Here is an 18,911-nt window from a genome sequence, read left to right as displayed (position 1 = left end):
ACCTGGGACTGTACCGGCTGGAATTCAGAACGATGAGAGGAGATCTTGCAGAAGCATATAAAATTATGAAAGGGATAGATATGATTGAGGCAGGGCAGTTGTTTCCACTGACAGGTGGGACTAGAACCAGGGACACAGCCTCAAGAGTTGGGGGAAGATTACGGACGGAGATGAGGAGGAACTGCTTCTCCCAGAGAGTGGTGAATCTGTGGAATTCTCTGCCCGATGAGGCAGTGGAGGCTGCCTCAGTAAATATATTTGAGACAAGGTTGGATAGATTTTTGCATCGTCAGGGAATCAAGGTTTATGGGGAAAAGCCAAGTAGGTGGAGATGAGTCCATGGCCAGATCAGCCTCGATCTTATTGAGTGGCGGGGCAGGCTCGACGGGCAAGATGGCCGACTCCTGCCTCTATTTCTTTCGTTCTTGCGTCGCCCTTAAGATGCTTCAGACTTGCCAGCCTCACGTTCCTGGGCATCAGCGTCTCCGAAGATCGATCCCGGGGCCCGACACTGACACAGTCACGAAAGAGGCCTGCTGGCGGCTCTGCTCCATCTGGAGTCTGAGGAGATCTGCGAGGTCCTTTGCAAAAGTCTGCAGGTGCGCCGTGGCCAGCTCCACCGCGGGCCCCTCCCTCACCACCACCGAGGGCCCCCCCAAGAGGCGGTGCCCCAGGAATGAGGTGCCTCACGTGCCATCTGCCGGTCACGACCGTCAGAGAGGAGGGACAGGCGCCTGAAGACCCAAGCTCAATGTTTTGGGAACGGGTTCTTCCCCTCCACCATCAGATTTCTGACCGGACCATGAACCCTCGAGCATTTCGTCACGATTCCTCTTTCTGCACCGTTTACTCATGCTACTTTTAACGGCTCGCACTGTCCGGCCGCCATCTCACGACGAATTTCACAACAGTCGTCAGTGATGGTAAAACTCATTCTGATTCGAACCTCACTCCTCTTCTCCTTTCCAGATTTACAGGGAAAACAGAGGAGCCTCGAGATCGCGGACAGAAAACAGCCTCTTCCCTACCAATGTCAAACTCCCAACCGATCCACACCCCTCCACTGGCCTGCAGGTCACCCTTGGGCAAGGTCGGGGTCACGTGCAGCGATGGGGGAAGGTGGTGGATGGTTGTATGAACAGCCCGTATCTCAAGACCTGCAACCACTGAAGCCAGGCAGACAATCTCTGCAGAGTGCTGATCCTGGGTGTTGCCCAGAAGACCACATCAGCAAACAACTTCGGTAGAAAACTTTGCCAAGAACAATCATGGTCAAAGACCACGATCAACTACATCACAACGACACAGCAAGTAATGGTGATGTCACAGGACACCACACATAATGACGACGTCACAACGACACAGCACGTAATGGTGATGTCACAGGACACCACACATAATGACGACGTCACAACGACACAGCACGTAATGGTGATGTCACAGGACACCACACATAATGACGACATCACAACGACACAGCACGTAATGGTGATGTCACAGGACACCACACATAATGACGACATCACAACGACACAGCACATAATGGTGATGTCACAGGACACCACACATAATGACGACGTCACAACGACACAGCACGTAATGGTGATGTCACAGGACACCACACATAATGACGACGTCACAACGACACAGCACGTAATGGTGATGTCACAGGACACCACACATAATGACGACATCACAACGACACAGCGCGTAATGGTGATGTCACAGGACACCACACATAATGACGACATCACAACGACACAGCGCGTAATGGTGATGTCACAGGACACCACACATAATGACGACATCACAACGACACAGCATGTAATGGTGATGTCACAGGACACCACACATAATGACGACGTCACAACGACACAGCACATAATGGTGATGTCACAGGACACCACACATAATGACGACGTCACAGCGACACAGCACGTAATGGTGATGTCACAGGACACCACACATAATGACGACATCACAACGACACAGCACATAATGGTGATGTCACAGGACACCACACATAATGACGACATCATAAGACAAAGCACGTAATGGTGATGTCACAGGACACCACAAGTAACGATGAGGTCATAAGACACGGCACATCAACGTCGATGGCTCCTCGGTAGAGATCGTAAAGAGCACCAAGTTTCCTGGTGTTCACCTGACGGAGAATCTCATCTGGTCCCTCAACACCAGCTCCGTAGCAAAGAAAGCCCAGCAGCGTCTCGGCTTTCTGCGAAGGCTGGGGAAAATCCATCTCCCACCCCCCATCCTCATCACATTCTACAGGGGTTGTATTGAGAGCATCCTGAGCACCTGCATCACTGCCCGGTTCGGGAATCGAACCGTCGCGGATCGCAAAACCCTGCCGCAGACAGTGAGGTCAGCTGAGAAGATCATCGGGGTCTCTCTTCCGCCATCACGGACATTTACTCCACACACTGCATCCACAAAGCAAACAGCATTATGAAGGACCCCACACACCCCTCATACAATCTCTTCTCCCTCCTGCCATCTGGGAAAAGGCTCCGAAGCATTCGGGCTCTCACGACCAGACTATGTAACAGTTTCTTCCCCCAAGCCATCAGACTCCTCAATACCCAGAGCCTGGACTGACGTCTACATCATTTATTATTATATTGAAATTTGTCCTCTACTGTGCCTATTGTCTTGTTTATTAATTATTGTACTGCCCTGCACTGTTTTGTGCACTTTATATAGTCCTGTGCAGGTCTGTAATCTAATGTAGTTTGTATGTTGATTTACGTACTCTAGTGTAGTTTTGTGTTGTTTCAGGGAGTCTCGTGTAGTTTTTTGTTGTTTCAGGTAGTCGAGTGTAGTTTTGTGTCATTTCAGGTAGTCTAGTGTAGTTTTGTGTCGTTTCAGGTAGTGGAGTGTAGTTTTGTGTTGTTTCAGGGAGTCTCGTGTAGTTTTTTGTTGTTTCAGGTAGTCGAGTGTAGTTTTGTGTCATTTCAGGTAGTCTAGTGTAGTTTTGTGTTGTTTCAGGTAGTCTAGTGTAGTTTTGTGTCATTTCAGGTAGTCTAGTGTAGTTTTGTGTCGTTTCAGGTAGTGGAGTGTAGTTTTGTGTTGTTTCAGGTAGTCTAGTGTAGTTTTGTGTTGTTTCAGATAGTCGGGTGTAGTTTTGTGTAGTTTCAGGTAGTCGGGTGTAGTTTTGTGTTGTTTCAGATAGTCTAGTGTAGTTTTGTGTAGTTTCAGGTAGTCGGGTGTAGTTTTGTGTTGTTTTGGGTAGTCTGGTGTAGTTTTGTGTTGTTTCAGGTAGTCTATTGTAGTTTTGTGTTGTTTCAGGTAGTCTATTGTAGTTTTGTGTTGTTTCAGGTAGTCTGGTGTAGTTTTGTGTTGTTTCAGATAGTCGGATGTAGTTTTGTGTAGTTTCAGGTAGTCGAGAGTAGTTTTGTGTTGTTTCAGATAGTCTACTGTAGTTTTGTGTTGTTTCAGGTAGTCTAGTGTAGCTTTTTGTTGTTTCACGTAGTCGAGTGTAGTTTCGTGTTGTTTCAGGTAGTCGAGTGTAGTTTTGTGTTGTTTCAGGTAGTCGAGTGTAGTTTTGTGTTGTTTCAGGTAGTCTAGTGTAGTTTTGTGTTGTTTCAGGTAGTCGAGTGTAGTTTTGTGTTGTTTCAGGTAGCACCAGGGTCCTGGAGGAACGTTGTTTCTTTTTTACTGTGTACCCCACCGGCAGTTTATGGTCGAAATGACAATAAACTTGACTTGACTTGATAATGCCATGGGACAGCACGCACGACGATATCATGGTGTGAGCGTGTGACCCTGTGTGAGTCTGTGTCTGTATTTACTCTGACACCCTCACACGAAGAATTTCACCACATCCCGGCAGCCAGTGACGAAACTCATCTGAGACGTTTCACTGAGTGTTCAGGATCTGGGAAACTGTTAGTCGAGAGATACATTAGGACTATGGGCTGGGGGTGGGGGGGGAGGGAAATGGGTGTTGGGAGTTCAAACCCCAGGCCCCTGGTGTTTTTGTCAGCTATGTTTGTCCGGGTGAAGTACATCATCGGCCTGAACGACCCAGTCCCCCGAGGGCAGCTGCGCATTCCTACGCCAACCGCGCTCGGCAGAACGGGACGGAACCACTCTCCCCCGTGCAGCCACACAGGGACAGTCCCTGCCCCTTCAGGGCTACCTCCCGCCCCCAGGGTTCGGCAATCGGGCGCCTGCGATCGACCTTCAGTACTGAACCCCCACCCCTCTGGGCCAGCCGCCGAGAGGCCGCGAGCTCTGCACTCCCTGTCTGGCCGGCCCCTCGCACCTCCCGCTCACACGGACCCCCGGTCCGGGAGAGAAGCCGGACGCCGCCTTATTCCGCGAGCAGCACGGAGCGGGAGGACGCGCACGGCTCACCGCGGGCAGGCGTCCAGGGTGGGAGGGCAGTCCCCGACCGACACCCAGGCCGCGCTCGCTGCTGCCACCCGGTGGAAGGACCCGCATCACCACCTGCACCCCTCAGCGGTCGGGCTCCTGAACGAACTACCCATTTGTCGAGGTGTTCCCACAATTGATGGTCACAAGCCTGCAGACCCTGGAAACCCGAGCAACACACACACACACAAAGTGCCGGAGGAACTCAGCAGGCCGGGCAAAATTATTGGAAAAAATACAGTCCGACGTCTCGGGCCGAGACCCTTCGTCAGGACCGCACAGTTGACATTTGAGGCTGAGACCCTTCGTCAGGACCGCACAGTTGACATTTGAGGCTGAGACCCTTCGTCAGGAGTCCTGCTGAAGGGTCTCGGTCCGAGACGTCGTCTGTTCACCCATTTCCACGGAGGCTGCCCGGCCTGCTGAGTTCCGCCAGCATTTCGCGTGCGTGTCGCTCTCACTTTGAGGGCCCTTTGCCTTGTAACTACACGCTCTCGTCGTCTATCTCCATTTACGCTTGCTCTGTCTGTCGTCTCCCGTGCCACTCGCTCTTCCACCGATCCCCTTTGCAGCCACCGTCCGACGGATCCGCCCAGCCAGCCCGCAGGAAAACGAACCCCGGGGCCGCGCGGGTGCCACAAAACCGACCGTGAGCTTCTGGGCGCCTGGCGCACCGGCCTCGGCCGGGCAGGGGCCCGAGCCCGGGAGTTGGAGCGCCGGGCTGCGGTCGTACCGGGCGTGAGGTGGGGTACAGAGTGGAGCTCCGGTCGTCCTGTCATCGGGAAGGGTGCGGCCGAGCTGGAGGGAGCGCGGGGAGGTTTGATCAGGACCCCGACTGGCCTGGAGGGAGCCTGAGCTGGAGGAAGAGGCTGGCTGGGTTCAGTCTTCGGCAGTGATCACGGCAGATTGGTTATCACGTCCCCGTGCACAACCCTCAGAGTCACTTTCTTATAACAATTACAGCACGGAAACAGGCCATCTCGGCCCTTCTAGGCCGTTCTCAATGCCTACTCTCACCTAGTCCCACCCACCCGCACTCAGCCCATAACCCTCCATTCCTCTCCTGTCCATATACCTATCCAATTTTACTTTAAATGACAATACCAAACCTGCCTCTACCACTTCTACTGGAAGCTCGTTCCACACAGCTACCACTCTCTGAGTAAAGAAGTTCCCCCTCGTGTTACCCCTAAACTGTAGCCCCCTATTTCTCAACTCGTGTCCTCTTGTTTGAATCTTCCCTACTCTCAATGGAAAAAGCCTATCCACGTCAACTCTGTCTATCCCCCTCATAATTTTAAATACCTCTATCAAGTCCCCCCTCAACCTTCTACACCCCAAAGAATAAAGACCTAATTTGTTCACCCTTTCCCTGTAACTTAGGTACTGAAACCCAGGTGACATTCCAGTAAATTTCCTCTATACTCTCTCTATTTTGTTGACATCTTTCCGATAATTCGGTGACCAGTACTGTACACAATACTCCAAATTCGGCCTTACCAATGCCTTGTACAATTTTAACATTACATCCCAACTCCTGTACTCAATGCTCTGATTTATAAAGGCCAGCATACCAAAAGCTTTCTTCACCACCTTATCTGCATGAGATTCCACCTTCAGGGAACTATGCACCATTATTCCTAGACCACTATGTTCTACTGCATTCTTCAATGCCCTACCATTTACCATGTATGTCCTATTTGGATTATTCCTACCAAAATGTAGCACCTCACACTTATCAGCATTAAACTCCATCTGCCATCTTTCAGCCCACTCTTCTAACAGGCCTAAATCTCTCTGCAAGCTTTGAAAACCTACTTCATTATCCACAACGCCACCTATCTTCGTATCATCTACATATTTACTAATCCAATTTACCACCCCATCATCCAGATCATTAATGTACATGACAAACAACATTGGACCCAGTACAGATCCCTGAGGCACACCACTAGTCACCGGCCTCCAACCTGACAAACAGTTATTCACCACTACTCTCTGGCATCTCCCATCCAGACACTGTTGAATCCATTTTACTACTTCAATATTAATACCTAACGATTGAACCTTCCTAACTAACCTTCCGTGTGGAACCTTGTCAAAGGCCTTACTGAAGTCCATATAGACAACATCCACTACTTTACCCTCGTCAACATTCCTAGCAACCGCTTCAAAAAATTCAATGAGAGTTCTGTCTATCACTTCAGTGCCCTACTTGGAACAGTCAACCACTGTTCAAAGGACAGCGAAGTGTGCAAACAGGAAAACCAAATAAATAATAATAATTAATAAGCATTATAGAAACATGGAAAACCTACAGCACAATACAGGCCTGTCGGCTCACAAAGTTGTGCCGAACATGTCCCTACCTTAAGAAATGACTAGGTTTACCCATCACCCCCTACTTTTCTGAGCTCCATGTACCTACACAAAAGTCCCTGAAAAGACCCCATCGTATCCGCCTCCACCAGCGTCTCCGGCAGCCCATTCCACACACTCACCACTCACTGAGTAAAAAACTTACCCCTGACATCTCCTCTGTACCTACTGCCCAGCACCTTAAAACTGTCCCCCCTCGTGCTGGCCATTCCAGCCCTGGGAAAAAGCCTCCGACTATCCAGAACGTGAGAGGACAATAGACAATAGGTGCGGGAATAGGCCATTCAGCCCTTCGAGCCAGCACCGCCATTCACTGTGATCATGGCTGATTGTCCACAATCACTACCCCGTTCCTGCCCTCTCCCCATATCCCTTGACCCCGCTATCTATAAGAGTTCTATCTAACTCTCTCTTGAATGCATCCAGAGACTTGGCCCCCACTGCCTTCTGGGGCAGAGCATTCCACATATCCACCACTCTCTGGGTGAAAAAGTTTTTCCTCAACTCCGTTCTAAATGGCCGACCCCTTATTCTTAAACTGTGGCCTCTGGTTCTGGACTCCCCCCAACATCGGGAACATGCTTCCTGCATCTAGCGTGTCCAATCCCTTAATAATCTTACATGTTTCAATCAGATCCCCTCTCATCCTTCTAAATTCCTTTCTATATGAGCCCAGTCGCTCCAATCTTTCAACATATGACAGTCCCGCCATCCCGGGAATTAACCTTGTGAACCTACGCTGTACTCACTCAATAGCACGAATGTCCTTCCTCAAATTTGGAGATCAAAACTGCACACAATACTCCAGGTGTGGTCTCATCAGGGCCCTGAACAGCTGCAGAAGGACCTCTTTGCTCCTGGACTCAACTCCCCTTGTTATGAAGGCCAACATGTCATTAGCTTTCTTCACTGCCCGCTATACCTGCATGCTTACTTTCAGTGACGGATGAACAAGGACACCGAAATGAAGAGCCCTTGAAAGTGAGCCTGTAGGTTGCGGGAACGTTTCAGTGATGGGACGAGTGAAGTTACCCCCTTAGGTTCAGGAGCCTGATGGCAGAGGGGTGATAACTGTTACTGAACCTGGCGCCTGTGGGTCCTAAGGCTCCCGTGCCTTCTCCCAGGCAGCAGGAAGGCGGTGGGGGACCCTGACGACGGACGCTGCTTTCTAGCGACAGGATCTCGTGCAGTCGTGCTTGACGGTGGGGAGTCCTTCACTCAGGATGAGTGGGGCCCTTATTCCCGTGGACGTAGGACGGTGGGGGCGGGCGGGGAACCTGGTGGAAGGAATGGATACGGAGGGGAAGAGCAGATTTCGGGCGAGAGAGGTCAAAGGGGAACGGACAGGAAGAACACAGGGAGGCGCTCGTCCTCGGGTGGGGCGGGACCGAGGCTGGGGGTGAGATGTTGTGGTGGGGGGGAGCACAAGGGCGGGGCGGAGAGAGGTGTGGAACGAGCTGCCGGCGGAAGTGACGGGAGCAGGCCTGACCAGAACGATCAGGAGCCATCTCGGAACGGTGCCTGGGCAAATAGGTCCGTGGCAGAACTCGCCAAGACACAGAAAGACCCCCCCCCCCCCCCCGACGGCCAAGATCACCGCGTGGCGTGGCACGTAGCGTAAATGAAATGGGTGGGAGGGGGCGCTCCTGGCCGGACACAGGCACAGCCAAGAGGAGGCGGGGGAGGGAGGGGTGCAGGGCAGGACAGGAGGGAGGGAGGAGTGGACAGGGGATGAGGAGGAGGAGATGCCCCTCACCTGCCTTTCTTCGCCGGCTCCTCGTTCGGCTCCCTGGGCGATTGCCTGGAACAGAGGGAGAGGGTCAGACCTCATCTGTGTGTGTGCTGGGGGGGAGAGGGGGGGTCAAATCTCGCGTCCGAGCCACGGACCGCCCTCCCACACCCCCCCTCAATGTGGGCAGTCAGAGAAAAACACCCCCGTTCCCTCCCCCATCCGAGACACCCTTATCGAACTACCCATCAGAGAACACCCCTCCCCCCGAGCCCCACCTCATTCCCCCATCCCACAGACCCCTAATCCCCTCCCACATCCATCAGGAAATCCCTTTCCCTTCCTCTGTCCGTCAGAGAAACCCGACCCCTCCCTGTCTGTCCGGAAATCATTCCCCCACCCCCCGACCCCTCCATCAGAAAACACCTCCCCACCCCCACCCCCGTCCGTCAGGGAATCCCTCTCCCCTGTTCTGTCCATCAGCAGAATCATCCCTCCTCCCGTCGGTCAGCCTGTCGTCCCCACATCACCTGCCCGTCGGAAAACATCTCCCCACCCCGTCCTGTCATAGAACCCTTCCCCCTCCTCTGTCCATCAGGGAAACCCTCCCCCCCTCCCGTCTGTCAATAAGATTGTCCCTCTTCCCCTGTCAGTCCGAGAATCGCTCCCAGCTCACCTGCCCATCAGAGGACAGCTAGACCCTCCCCTTTTGTAAGAAAATACGAAATAGGAGTGGGAGTCGGCCATCCGGCCCATTGAGCCTACGCCATTCAATAAGATCATGGCTGATCTGGCCACAGACTCATCCCCACCTACCTCCCTTTTCCCCATAAACTTCAATTCCCCTCCCGTGCAAAAATCTATCCAATCTTGTCTTAAGTATATTTACTGAGGCAGCCTCCACTGCTTTGGCTCCACCCTGACTGTCCTTTCTCCTCCCCTCCGTTAGAGAACTCTTCCCCCTCCCTGTCCGTCAGAGAACACCTTCCCCTGTCCCTCAGGGAACACCTTCCCCTCCCTGTCCATCAGAGAACACCTTCCCCTGTCCCTCAGAGAACACCTTCCCCCTCCCTGTCCATCAGAGAACACCTTCCCCTGTCCCTCAGGGAACACCTTCCCCTCCCTGTCCATCAGAGAACACCTTACCCTGTCCCTCAGGGAACACCTTCCCCTCCCTGTCCATCAGAGAACACCTTCCCCTGTCCCTCAGGGAACACATTCCCCTCCCTGTCTGTCAGAGAACACCTTCCCCTGTCCCTCAGAGAACACCTTCCCCTTCCCTGTCCATCAGAGCACACCTTCCCCTCCCTGTCCATCAGAGAACACCTTACCCTGTCCCTCAGGGAACACCTTCCCCTCCCTGTCCATCAGAGAACACTTTCCCCTGTCCCTCAGGGAACACCTTCCCCTGTCCCTGTCCATCAGAGAACACCTTCCCCTGTCCCTCAGAGAACACCTTCCCCCTCCCTGTCCGTCAGAGAACACCTTCCCCTGTCCCTCAGGGAAAACCTTCCCCTCCCTGTCCATCAGAGAACACCTTCCCCTGTCCCTCAGAGAACACCTTCCCCTGTCCCTGTCCGTCAGAGAACACCTTCCCCTGTCCCTCAGGGAACACCTTCCCCTCCCTGTCCATCAGAGCACACCTTCCCCCTCCCTGTCCATCAGAGAACACCTTCCCCTGTCCCTCAGGGAACACCTTCCCCCTCCCTGTCCATCAGAGAACACCTTCCCCCTCCCTGTCCATCAGAGAACACCTTCCCCAGTCTCCGTCCCTCAGGGAACACCTTCCCCCTCCCTGTCCGTCAGAGAACACCTTCCCCCTCCTCTGTCCGTCAGGGAATCACTCCCCCCTCACCTGGCCTTCCGCAGCTCCCCCGGGGGCTTTTCATTGCCAGGACTCTCCTTCGGCGGTCTTCCACGTAACCGAGGCTGCAGCTTCCTCCTAGTCCGGTCTGAGCTGGAGGGAGGAGGGGGTCCGTGAGATAAACAGCGCGGAAACGAGGTCAACGTCGGGCTATCCCCATTCACCTGCGTTTGGCCCCACGTCTCCCCTGCAACCGGGACCCCAGTGCTCCGACCACTTCCCCGGCGGCTCGCTCCGTATACGGGCTGCTCTCCGGGTGAAAAAGCTGGAGCCCTGGCAACAACTCTGGAAATCTCCTCTGCACTCTTCTCGTCCTCCAGAGGGCCCTCCGTCCCGCGACACTGGGGGCCTGTCACCTGCCGTGCGGGGGGGGGGGGGGGGGGGGGGGGTCCTGCCTGAATTTCACTTTCCGGAAGGAGCAGCTCACAGCCACCTTAAATTAAACTGCGGCTGCCACTCCCCGGCCCACTCACACGCCCGAATCAAGATCCTTCGGTAAATCCCGGCACTCATCCTCGCTTTCAACCGTTTCTCCAGTTGGAGAACGGTTCCCCCCTCCCCCCCGCCCTCCCTCAACCATCAGGCTCCTGAACTGGCGTGGGCAACTCCACTCACCTCAGCACTGAACCGGTTCCACAACCTCCGAACTCCCTTTCAAGGGCCCTACATCTCATGTTCTCAATGCTTGATTACCTATCTGTTGACTGTATTCACACAGTTTGTCTCCTGTTGCAGACTGGTTGTTTGTCAGTGTACAGCTTTACATCCATTCGACTGTCCTCGTTTGCTCTACTGTGACTGCCCGCAGGAAAATCAACGCCACCAACCCCAAAATAATGATGATGCAGTCACAAAGAAGGCAAGACAGAGGCTGGATTTCACCGGGACTCTGAGGAGACTCGGTAACCTCGGCCCAAGACACTCAGAAACTTCCGCAGATATCCCGCAGATAGCTCTCTGACAGGCTACATGGTCTGGGGGGGGGGGGGGGAGGGGTCCACTGCACAAGATCGAAAGAAGTCAAACTCTGTCCCAAGCCTTATCGGCCCATCGGGCCAGTGCTTAGGCCGGATTCCGTGGCGAGAAGCCACCGTGAGTACGAGAATCCCCCCCCCCCCAGATAGGACGCCAGTCTATCGCGAGGTTAGCCCCCCGGCGTTTTCCCGGTGCCCGCTTTCAGCCGGGTGGACCGGAGCGGTGTGCGGTTAAGTGCCACGCTCAGGGACGCAACACACCGCCTCGGCTGGGGCTCGAACTCACCACCTTCGGATCACCGGTCCGGCGCCTTAACCACTGGGCCACGCGCCACAGGATCGAAAGAGGCTTGCAGGAAGTCGGTTCCGTCGTGCGTGCTGGCCTCTTCAGCATCCAGGAGATCTTATAGAAGCGGTGCCTCAAAAGCTAGCATCCATCGTTAAGGACACCCCCGCACCCCCCCAGGCCGTGCCCTCTTCTCACTTCCACCACCAGGAAGGAGGTACAGGGGCCCGCAGACACCCACTCGACGGTTCAGGAACAGCTTCTTCCCCCCCGAATGGATACTGAACCCATGAATGTTACCCCCTCATTACATTTTCCCTCTTTTTTTTTGCTCTTACTTATTTCGAAAACATATAAATTAATAGGCATCCGTGAGTCTCGCGAGAACATGGATTTGCATCTTTGGAAGGCTTTTCCAGGGCGCAGGCCCGGGCAGGGTTGTATGGGAGACCGGCAGTCGCCCCAAGCTGTAAGTCTTCCCTCTCCACGCCACCGATGTTGTCCGAGGGAAGGGCAAGGGCCGATACAGCTTGGTACCGGTGTCGTCACAAGCAATGTGTTGTTAAGTGCCTTGCTCAAGGACACAACACGCTGCCTCAACCGAGGCTCGAACCGGCCACCTTCAGATCACCGGACCGACGCCCTAACCACTCGGCCACGCGCCAGAACAGAAAACATATATACACTAGTTATCATGATTGAGTTATTCTTTCTCATCACGTATCCTACCGTACTGTCCACGCCGGTTCAGGACTCTTATGGTTTGCGGGGGGGAGGGGGGAACTGTTCTCCAACAGGAGAAACGGTTGAAAGCGAGGATGGGTGCCGGGATTTACAGAAGGATCTTGATTCGGGTACGTGAGTGGGCCGGGGAGTGGCAGCCGCAGTTTAATTTAAGGTGGGTGCAAAATAATTTCACGACCTTTGCCAGTGATACGAAACCGGATTCTGATTTTTGAGTTTCGTGCCGGGCGGGGGTTGGAGTCGTTGTCTTTCCTTCCATGGTCTTTCTGAGTTCCGTGGCTATCTGCAGAAGACGGCCACAAACCGCTCGTCACATTCCTCTACTCCCCGAGGCAACCTTCCACCTGACCCGTTCATCCCTCCCCTCCGCTGAGCTCCTCCACCATCCTGCGCGTGCGTTTACCCTACGTTTCCGGCACCTGGACTCGCTCTGCCAACGTCAGCCTCTCACCCCCCTACTGCCTGACCAACCGGCTCTCAGGCCACCGAACCCTCGAGACTGCCACGTGGAACCTCACGATCGGCCCGTATAGACCACGCCTACCGCCCCGCCTCCGTCAACGTCTCGGGCGAACGTCGACGGCTCTGGGTCTGTTGGAAGAATGGGGTGGGGGGGAGGTGGGATCGGGTATTCAAAGGCCCGGACAGACCTCCAGGGACAGAGGGGTCTCTTGAGGCGATGTCTCCCATCGAGGGGCAGTCCAGGACCAGAGGGGACCCACTCAGAAGAGGGGAACGTCCCATTAGAGCAGAGATGAGGAATTTCTTTTGCCAAGCAGGTTCCGAATCTGTGGAATTTCTTTGTCACATTATCAGGCCCACATTTTCGAGCCTCCCAGCCTACGGCCAACAATGGTGCAAATACCTCATTTAATTGGGTGGGGGGGGAGGTTATCTGTGAGGGAGGGAGTGGTATGATATTGATTCCTTCCCACACCCATCTCCCCCACTCCCCACACCCTCCTCACTCTGCCTTCGGCCCTGCCCTACCCCGACTCTTCCTCAAAGCCTCCTCTGCATCCTCACCCTCTCCCAATTCCAGCACCCCTTCAAACTCCCTCCCCCCTTCCCAGAACACCCCTGGTCACTCTCTCCCCCTCACTCCCTCAATCCCTACGGCCCTCTCCTCCACCCCTCCAACACTGCGCTCCCTGAACATCGCCACTCTCCTAACCTCCCCCATCCTCCCGACCTCCCAATCCCCGTTCCTCTCCTCCCTACCTCTTTCCCCTCTGCACGTCCCTAACCCCTGCCCTCCCTCACTTACCCTCCCTCCCTTCTCCCTCCCTGAACTCCCCCTCACCTTCCCACCCCTCCAACCCTCTCCTCCACACGTCCCTCCCCTCCTCCCTCCCTACCACCTCACTCCCTCATCACTCCTCCACTCCCTCTTCCTCTCTCGCCCCCCCTTCCACCCCGCACCCTCCCCCTCACTCCCCGACGTCCCCTTACAATTCCCACCGTCCCTCTCCCTCCTCCCCACCTGTTTTTCTTCCACTCCCCCACCCTCGTGCCCCGCGCCGGAGGAGGTACCTGTCCGACGAGGGGCTGTAGTTCTCGTCTTTCAGGTCATCCGTGTAACTGAGGTCGTCGTCTGTCGACTCCTCCGCGCCCTCGCCATCCGCCGGCCTGGGGGGGGGAGGGGAGAGGGTGAGGCCGCTCAAGTTCCTTCCCTCCCCGTTACGTGGGGCGAAGGGGCGGCTGACGAATGGAGGGGTGCAAGGGAACGGGAGACAAAGTGGACAATGACAGGGAGGGGCAGAGGGTGAGGTGGAGGGGGAGGGGTCAGAAGGATGGGGAGGTGGAGCAGGCAGAGGGAGAGGGAAAGCATCGAAGGGAGAGGGAAGGGTCAGAGGAATGGAGGGCTGAGGCAGGAAGGTGGAAAAGGGAGAGGGGGCGGAGGGAGCTGTGGGGAGAGGAGGACGTGCTGGAGATGGCTGAGAGGAGGGTACAGAGGACAGAATGAGAGGCCGGGGGAGGGCACGAGCCACTGCCGCGACAGGGATAGTAGGAGGAGGGCCTCACCTGTCCGGGGTCTGCCCAGCCTCCTGGACACAGTCTGTCCGAACAGCGTCAGCCGATCCCAGGACGGGAGCTGAAGAGGGAGAGACCAAGCACACGTCACCTTCTGTTCCCTGACCTGTGACCCTGGGCCGTCACCACCCACTGGCCCGTCCCCGATCACCGTGTGAGTGCGTCTGTCTGTCCGCGTGTCAGTGTTTTGCAGTTGCGTGTGTGTGTGGGGGGGTGTGTGTGTGAGTGTATGCGTGTGAGTGTGTGTGTGTGTGTGTGTGTGTGTGTGTGTGTGTGTGTGTGTGTGTGAGTGTGTGTGTGGGGTGTGTGTGAGTTAATAAAATTCTGTGTGTGTGTGTGTGTGTGTGTGTGTGTGTGTGTGTGTGTGTGTGTGTGTGTGTGCGCGTGCACGCGCTCTCCTGTAACCATTCTCCAATGGTCTGTCCGCGTGTCACTGTCTTGCAGTAATGTGTGTGTGTAAAATTGTGTGTGTGTGTGTGAGAGTGTGTGTGTGTGTGAGTGTGTGTGTGTGTGTGTGTGTGTGTGTGTGTAAAATTGTGTGTGAGTGTGTGTGTGTGTGTGTAAAATTCTTTGTGTGCATGTCTATGTCTGTGTATGAGTATGTGTGTGTGTAAAATTCTTTGTGAGTGTGTGTCTGTGTGAGTGAGTGAGAGTGTGTGTGTGTGTGTGTGTATGTGCGCGTGTGTGTGTGTGTGTGTGTGTGTTTGAGTGTGTGTGTGTGTGTGTGTGTGTGTGTGTGTGTGTGTGTGTGTGTGTGTGTGTGTGTGCGCGCGCGCCTCAGGACGAGAATCCTCTTCAGGACTGGGGCGGGGGGGGTGGGAAACGCTGGAATAAAGATGTGGGGGTGGGGGAAAGGAGGGACAAATGGACAAGGGCCTCGAGCAACATCCCGGTGGCCTTGCATTTTAATTCCGCCATTTTGGCCCGAGGCCTCCCCGCGTGACGAGGTGAGGCCCTCCTCAAGGTGCAGCAGCTGCACCACGTGTCCCGTCTGGGTACCTGACAGCATGGATGTCGATGTCTCCACCCAGTAAACAATTCACCTCCTCTATTTCCCACTCTGACCTTTTACCTCTAGTCATTTGCCCCTCACTTCCCCCCATGTCTCCTCCTCCTTCCCTTTCTCCCCTGGGCCACACTCCTCCCCTATCAGATTCCCTCTTCTCCTGCCCACCTGGCTTCACCTGCTAGCCTCCCTCCCCTCCCCATGACCTTTCTATTCCGGTCTCTACCCCCTTCCTTCCCGGTCCCAGTGAAGGGTCTCGGCCCGAGATGTCGATGGTGCTGACTTCCTCAGCATTTTTTGTGTTTTTGTCAGTCCCGGTGAAGGGTCTCGGCCCGAGATGTCGATGGTGCTGACTTCCGCAGCATTTTTTGTGTTTTTGTCAGTCCCGATGAAGGGTCTCGGCCCGAGATGTCGATGGTGCTGACTTCCTCAGCATTTTTTGTGTTTTTGTCAGTCCAGGTGAAGGGTCTCGGCCCGAGATGTCGATGGTGCTGACTTCCTCAGCATTTTTTGTGTTTTTGTCAGTCCCGATGAAGGGTCTCGGCCCGAGATGTCGATGGTGCTGACTTCCTCAGCATTTTTTGTGTTTTTGTCAGTCCAGGTGAAGGGTCTCGGCCCGAGATGTCGATGGTGCTGACTTCCTCAGCATTTTTTGTGTTTTTGTCAGTCCCGGTGAAGGGTCTCGGCCCGAGATGTCGATGGTGCTGACTTCCGCAGCATTTTTTGTGTTTTTGTCAGTCCCGGTGAAGGGTCTCGGCCCGAGATGTCGATGGTGCTGACTTCCTCAGCATTTTTTGTGTTTTTGTCAGTCCAGGTGAAGGGTCTCGGCCCGAGATGTCGATGGTGCTGACTTCCGCAGCATTTTTTGTGTTTTTGTCAGTCCCGGTGAAGGGTCTCGGCCCGAGATGTCGATGGTGCTGACTTCCGCAGCATTTTTTGTGTTTTTGTCAGTCCCGGTGAAGGGTCTCGGCCCGAGATGTCGATGGTGCTGACTTCCGCAGCATTTTTTGTGTTTTTGTCAGTCCCGGTGAAGGGTCTCGGCCCGAGATGTCGATGGTGCTGACTTCCGCAGCATTTTTTGTGTTTTTGTCAGTCCCGGTGAAGGGTCTCGGCCCGAGATGTCGATGGTGCTGACTTCCGCAGCATTTTTTGTGTTTTTGTCAGTCCCGGTGAAGGGTCTCGGCCCGAGATGTCGATGGTGCTGACTTCCGCAGCATTTTTTGTGTTTTTATCAGTCCCGGTGAAGGGTCTCGGCCCGAGATGTCGATGGTGCTGACTTCCGCAGCATTGTTTGTGTTTTTGTCAGTCCCGGTGAAGGGTCTCGGCCCGAGATGTCGATGGTGCTGACTTCCGCAGCATTTTTTGTGTTTTTGTCAGTCCCGGTGAAGGGTCTCGGCCCGAGATGTCGATGGTGCTGACTTCCGCAGCATTGTTTGTGTTTTTGTCAGTCCCGGTGAAGGGTCTCGGCCCGAGATGTCGATGGTGCTGACTTCCTCAGCATTTTTTGTGTTTTTGTCAGTCCCGGTGAAGGGTCTCGGCCCGAGATGTCGATGGTGCTGACTTCCGCAGCATTTTTTGTGTTTTTGTCAGTCCCGATGAAGGGTCTCGGCCCGAGATGTCGATGGTGCTGACTTCCTCAGCATTTTTTGTGTTTTTGTCAGTCCAGGTGAAGGGTCTCGGCCCGAGATGTCGATGGTGCTGACTTCCGCAGCATTTTTTGTGTTTTTGTCAGTCCCGGTGAAGGGTCTCGGCCCGAGATGTCGATGGTGCTGACTTCCGCAGCATTTTTTGTGTTTTTGTCAGTCCAGGTGAAGGGTCTCGGCCCGAGATGTCGATGGTGCTGACTTCCGCAGCATTTTTTGTGTTTTTGTCAGTCCCGGTGAAGGGTCTCGGCCCGAGATGTCGATGGTGCTGACTTCCGCAGCATTTTTTGTGTTTTTGTCAGTCCCGGTGAAGGGTCTCGGCCCGAGATGTCGATGGTGCTGACTTCCGCAGCATTTTTTGTGTTTTTGTCAGTCCCGGTGAAGGGTCTCGGCCCGAGATGTCGATGGTGCTGACTTCCGCAGCATTTTTTGTGTTTTTATCAGTCCCGGTGAAGGGTCTCGGCCCGAGATGTCGATGGTGCTGACTTCCGCAGCATTGTTTGTGTTTTTGTCAGTCCCGGTGAAGGGTCTCGGCCCGAGATGTCGATGGTGCTGACTTCCGCAGCATTTTTTGTGTTTTTGTCAGTCCCGGTGAAGGGTCTCGGCCCGAGATGTCGATGGTGCTGACTTCCGCAGCATTGTTTGTGTTTTTGTCAGTCCCGGTGAAGGGTCTCGGCCCGAGATGTCGATGGTGCTGACTTCCTCAGCATTTTTTGTGTTTTTGTCAGTCCCGGTGAAGGGTCTCGGCCCGAGATGTCGATGGTGCTGACTTCCGCAGCATTTTTTGTGTTTTTGTCAGTCCAGGTGAAGGGTCTCGGCCCGAGATGTCGATGGTGCAGACTTCCGCAGCATTTTTTGTGTTTTTGTCAGTCCCGGTGAAGGGTCTCGGCCCGAGATGTCGATGGTGCTGACTTCCGCAGCATTTTTTGTGTTTTTGTCAGTCCCGGTGAAGGGTCTCGGCCCGAGATGTCGATGGTGCTGACTTCCTCAGCATTTTTTGTGTTTTTGTCAGTCCCGGTGAAGGGTCTCGGCCCGAGATGTCGATGGTGCTGACTTCCGCAGCATTTTTTGTGTTTTTGTCAGTCCCGGTGAAGGGTCTCGGCCCGAGATGTCGATGGTGCTGACTTCCGCAGCATTTTTTGTGTTTTTGTCAGTCCCGGTGAAGGGTCTCGGCCCGAGATGTCGATGGTGCTGACTTCCGCAGCATTGTTTGTGTTTTTGTCAGTCCCGGTGAAGGGTCTCGGCCCGAGATGTCGATGGTGCTGACTTCCGCAGCATTTTTTGTGTTTTTGTCAGTCCCGGTGAAGGGTCTCGGCCCGAGATGTCGATGGTGCTGACTTCCGCAGCATTGTTTGTGTTTTTGTCAGTCCCGGTGAAGGGTCTCGGCCCGAGATGTCGATGGTGCTGACTTCCGCAGCATTTTTTGTGTTTTTGTCAGTCCCGGTGAAGGGTCTCGGCCCGAGATGTCGATGGTGCTGACTTCCGCAGCATTTTTTGTGTTTTTGTCAGTCCAGGTGAAGGGTCTCGGCCCGAGATGTCGATGGTGCTGACTTCCGCAGCATTTTTTGTGTTTTTGTCAGTCCCGGTGAAGGGTCTCGGCCCGAGATGTCGATGGTGCTGACTTCCGCAGCATTTTTTGTGTTTTTGTCAGTCCAGGTGAAGGGTCTCGGCCCGAGATGTCGATGGTGCTGACTTCCGCAGCATTTTTTGTGTTTTTGTCAGTCCCGGTGAAGGGTCTCGGCCCGAGATGTCGATGGTGCTGACTTCCGCAGCATTTTTTGTGTTTTTGTCAGTCCCGGTGAAGGGTCTCGGCCCGAGATGTCGATGGTGCTGACTTCCGCAGCATTTTTT

General features: G+C 54.4%; 1 protein-coding gene across 1 annotated transcript in view; it reads right to left on the bottom strand.

Moving 5' to 3' along the window:
- LOC132388871 (zinc finger protein 692-like) overlaps positions 1-18,911 on the bottom strand; it is a 137,276-nt gene that overhangs the window by 21,442 nt on the left and 96,923 nt on the right. The window contains exons 2-5 of the mRNA XM_059961297.1: positions 14,403-14,472; positions 13,911-14,006; positions 10,365-10,466; positions 8,537-8,581 (exon numbers count right to left, since the gene is read on the bottom strand). Of these exons, the coding sequence (XP_059817280.1) occupies positions 8,537-8,581; positions 10,365-10,466; positions 13,911-14,006; positions 14,403-14,472 (313 nt within the window). The remainder of the gene's footprint in view (positions 1-8,536; positions 8,582-10,364; positions 10,467-13,910; positions 14,007-14,402; positions 14,473-18,911) is intronic.

This window comes from Hypanus sabinus, unplaced genomic scaffold (genome assembly GCF_030144855.1).
Source record: "Hypanus sabinus isolate sHypSab1 unplaced genomic scaffold, sHypSab1.hap1 scaffold_43, whole genome shotgun sequence".
NCBI lineage: Eukaryota > Metazoa > Chordata > Chondrichthyes > Myliobatiformes > Dasyatidae > Hypanus > Hypanus sabinus.
Note: the sequence above shows the minus strand (reverse complement) of the source record. Positions and strands in the feature narration are given on the sequence as shown.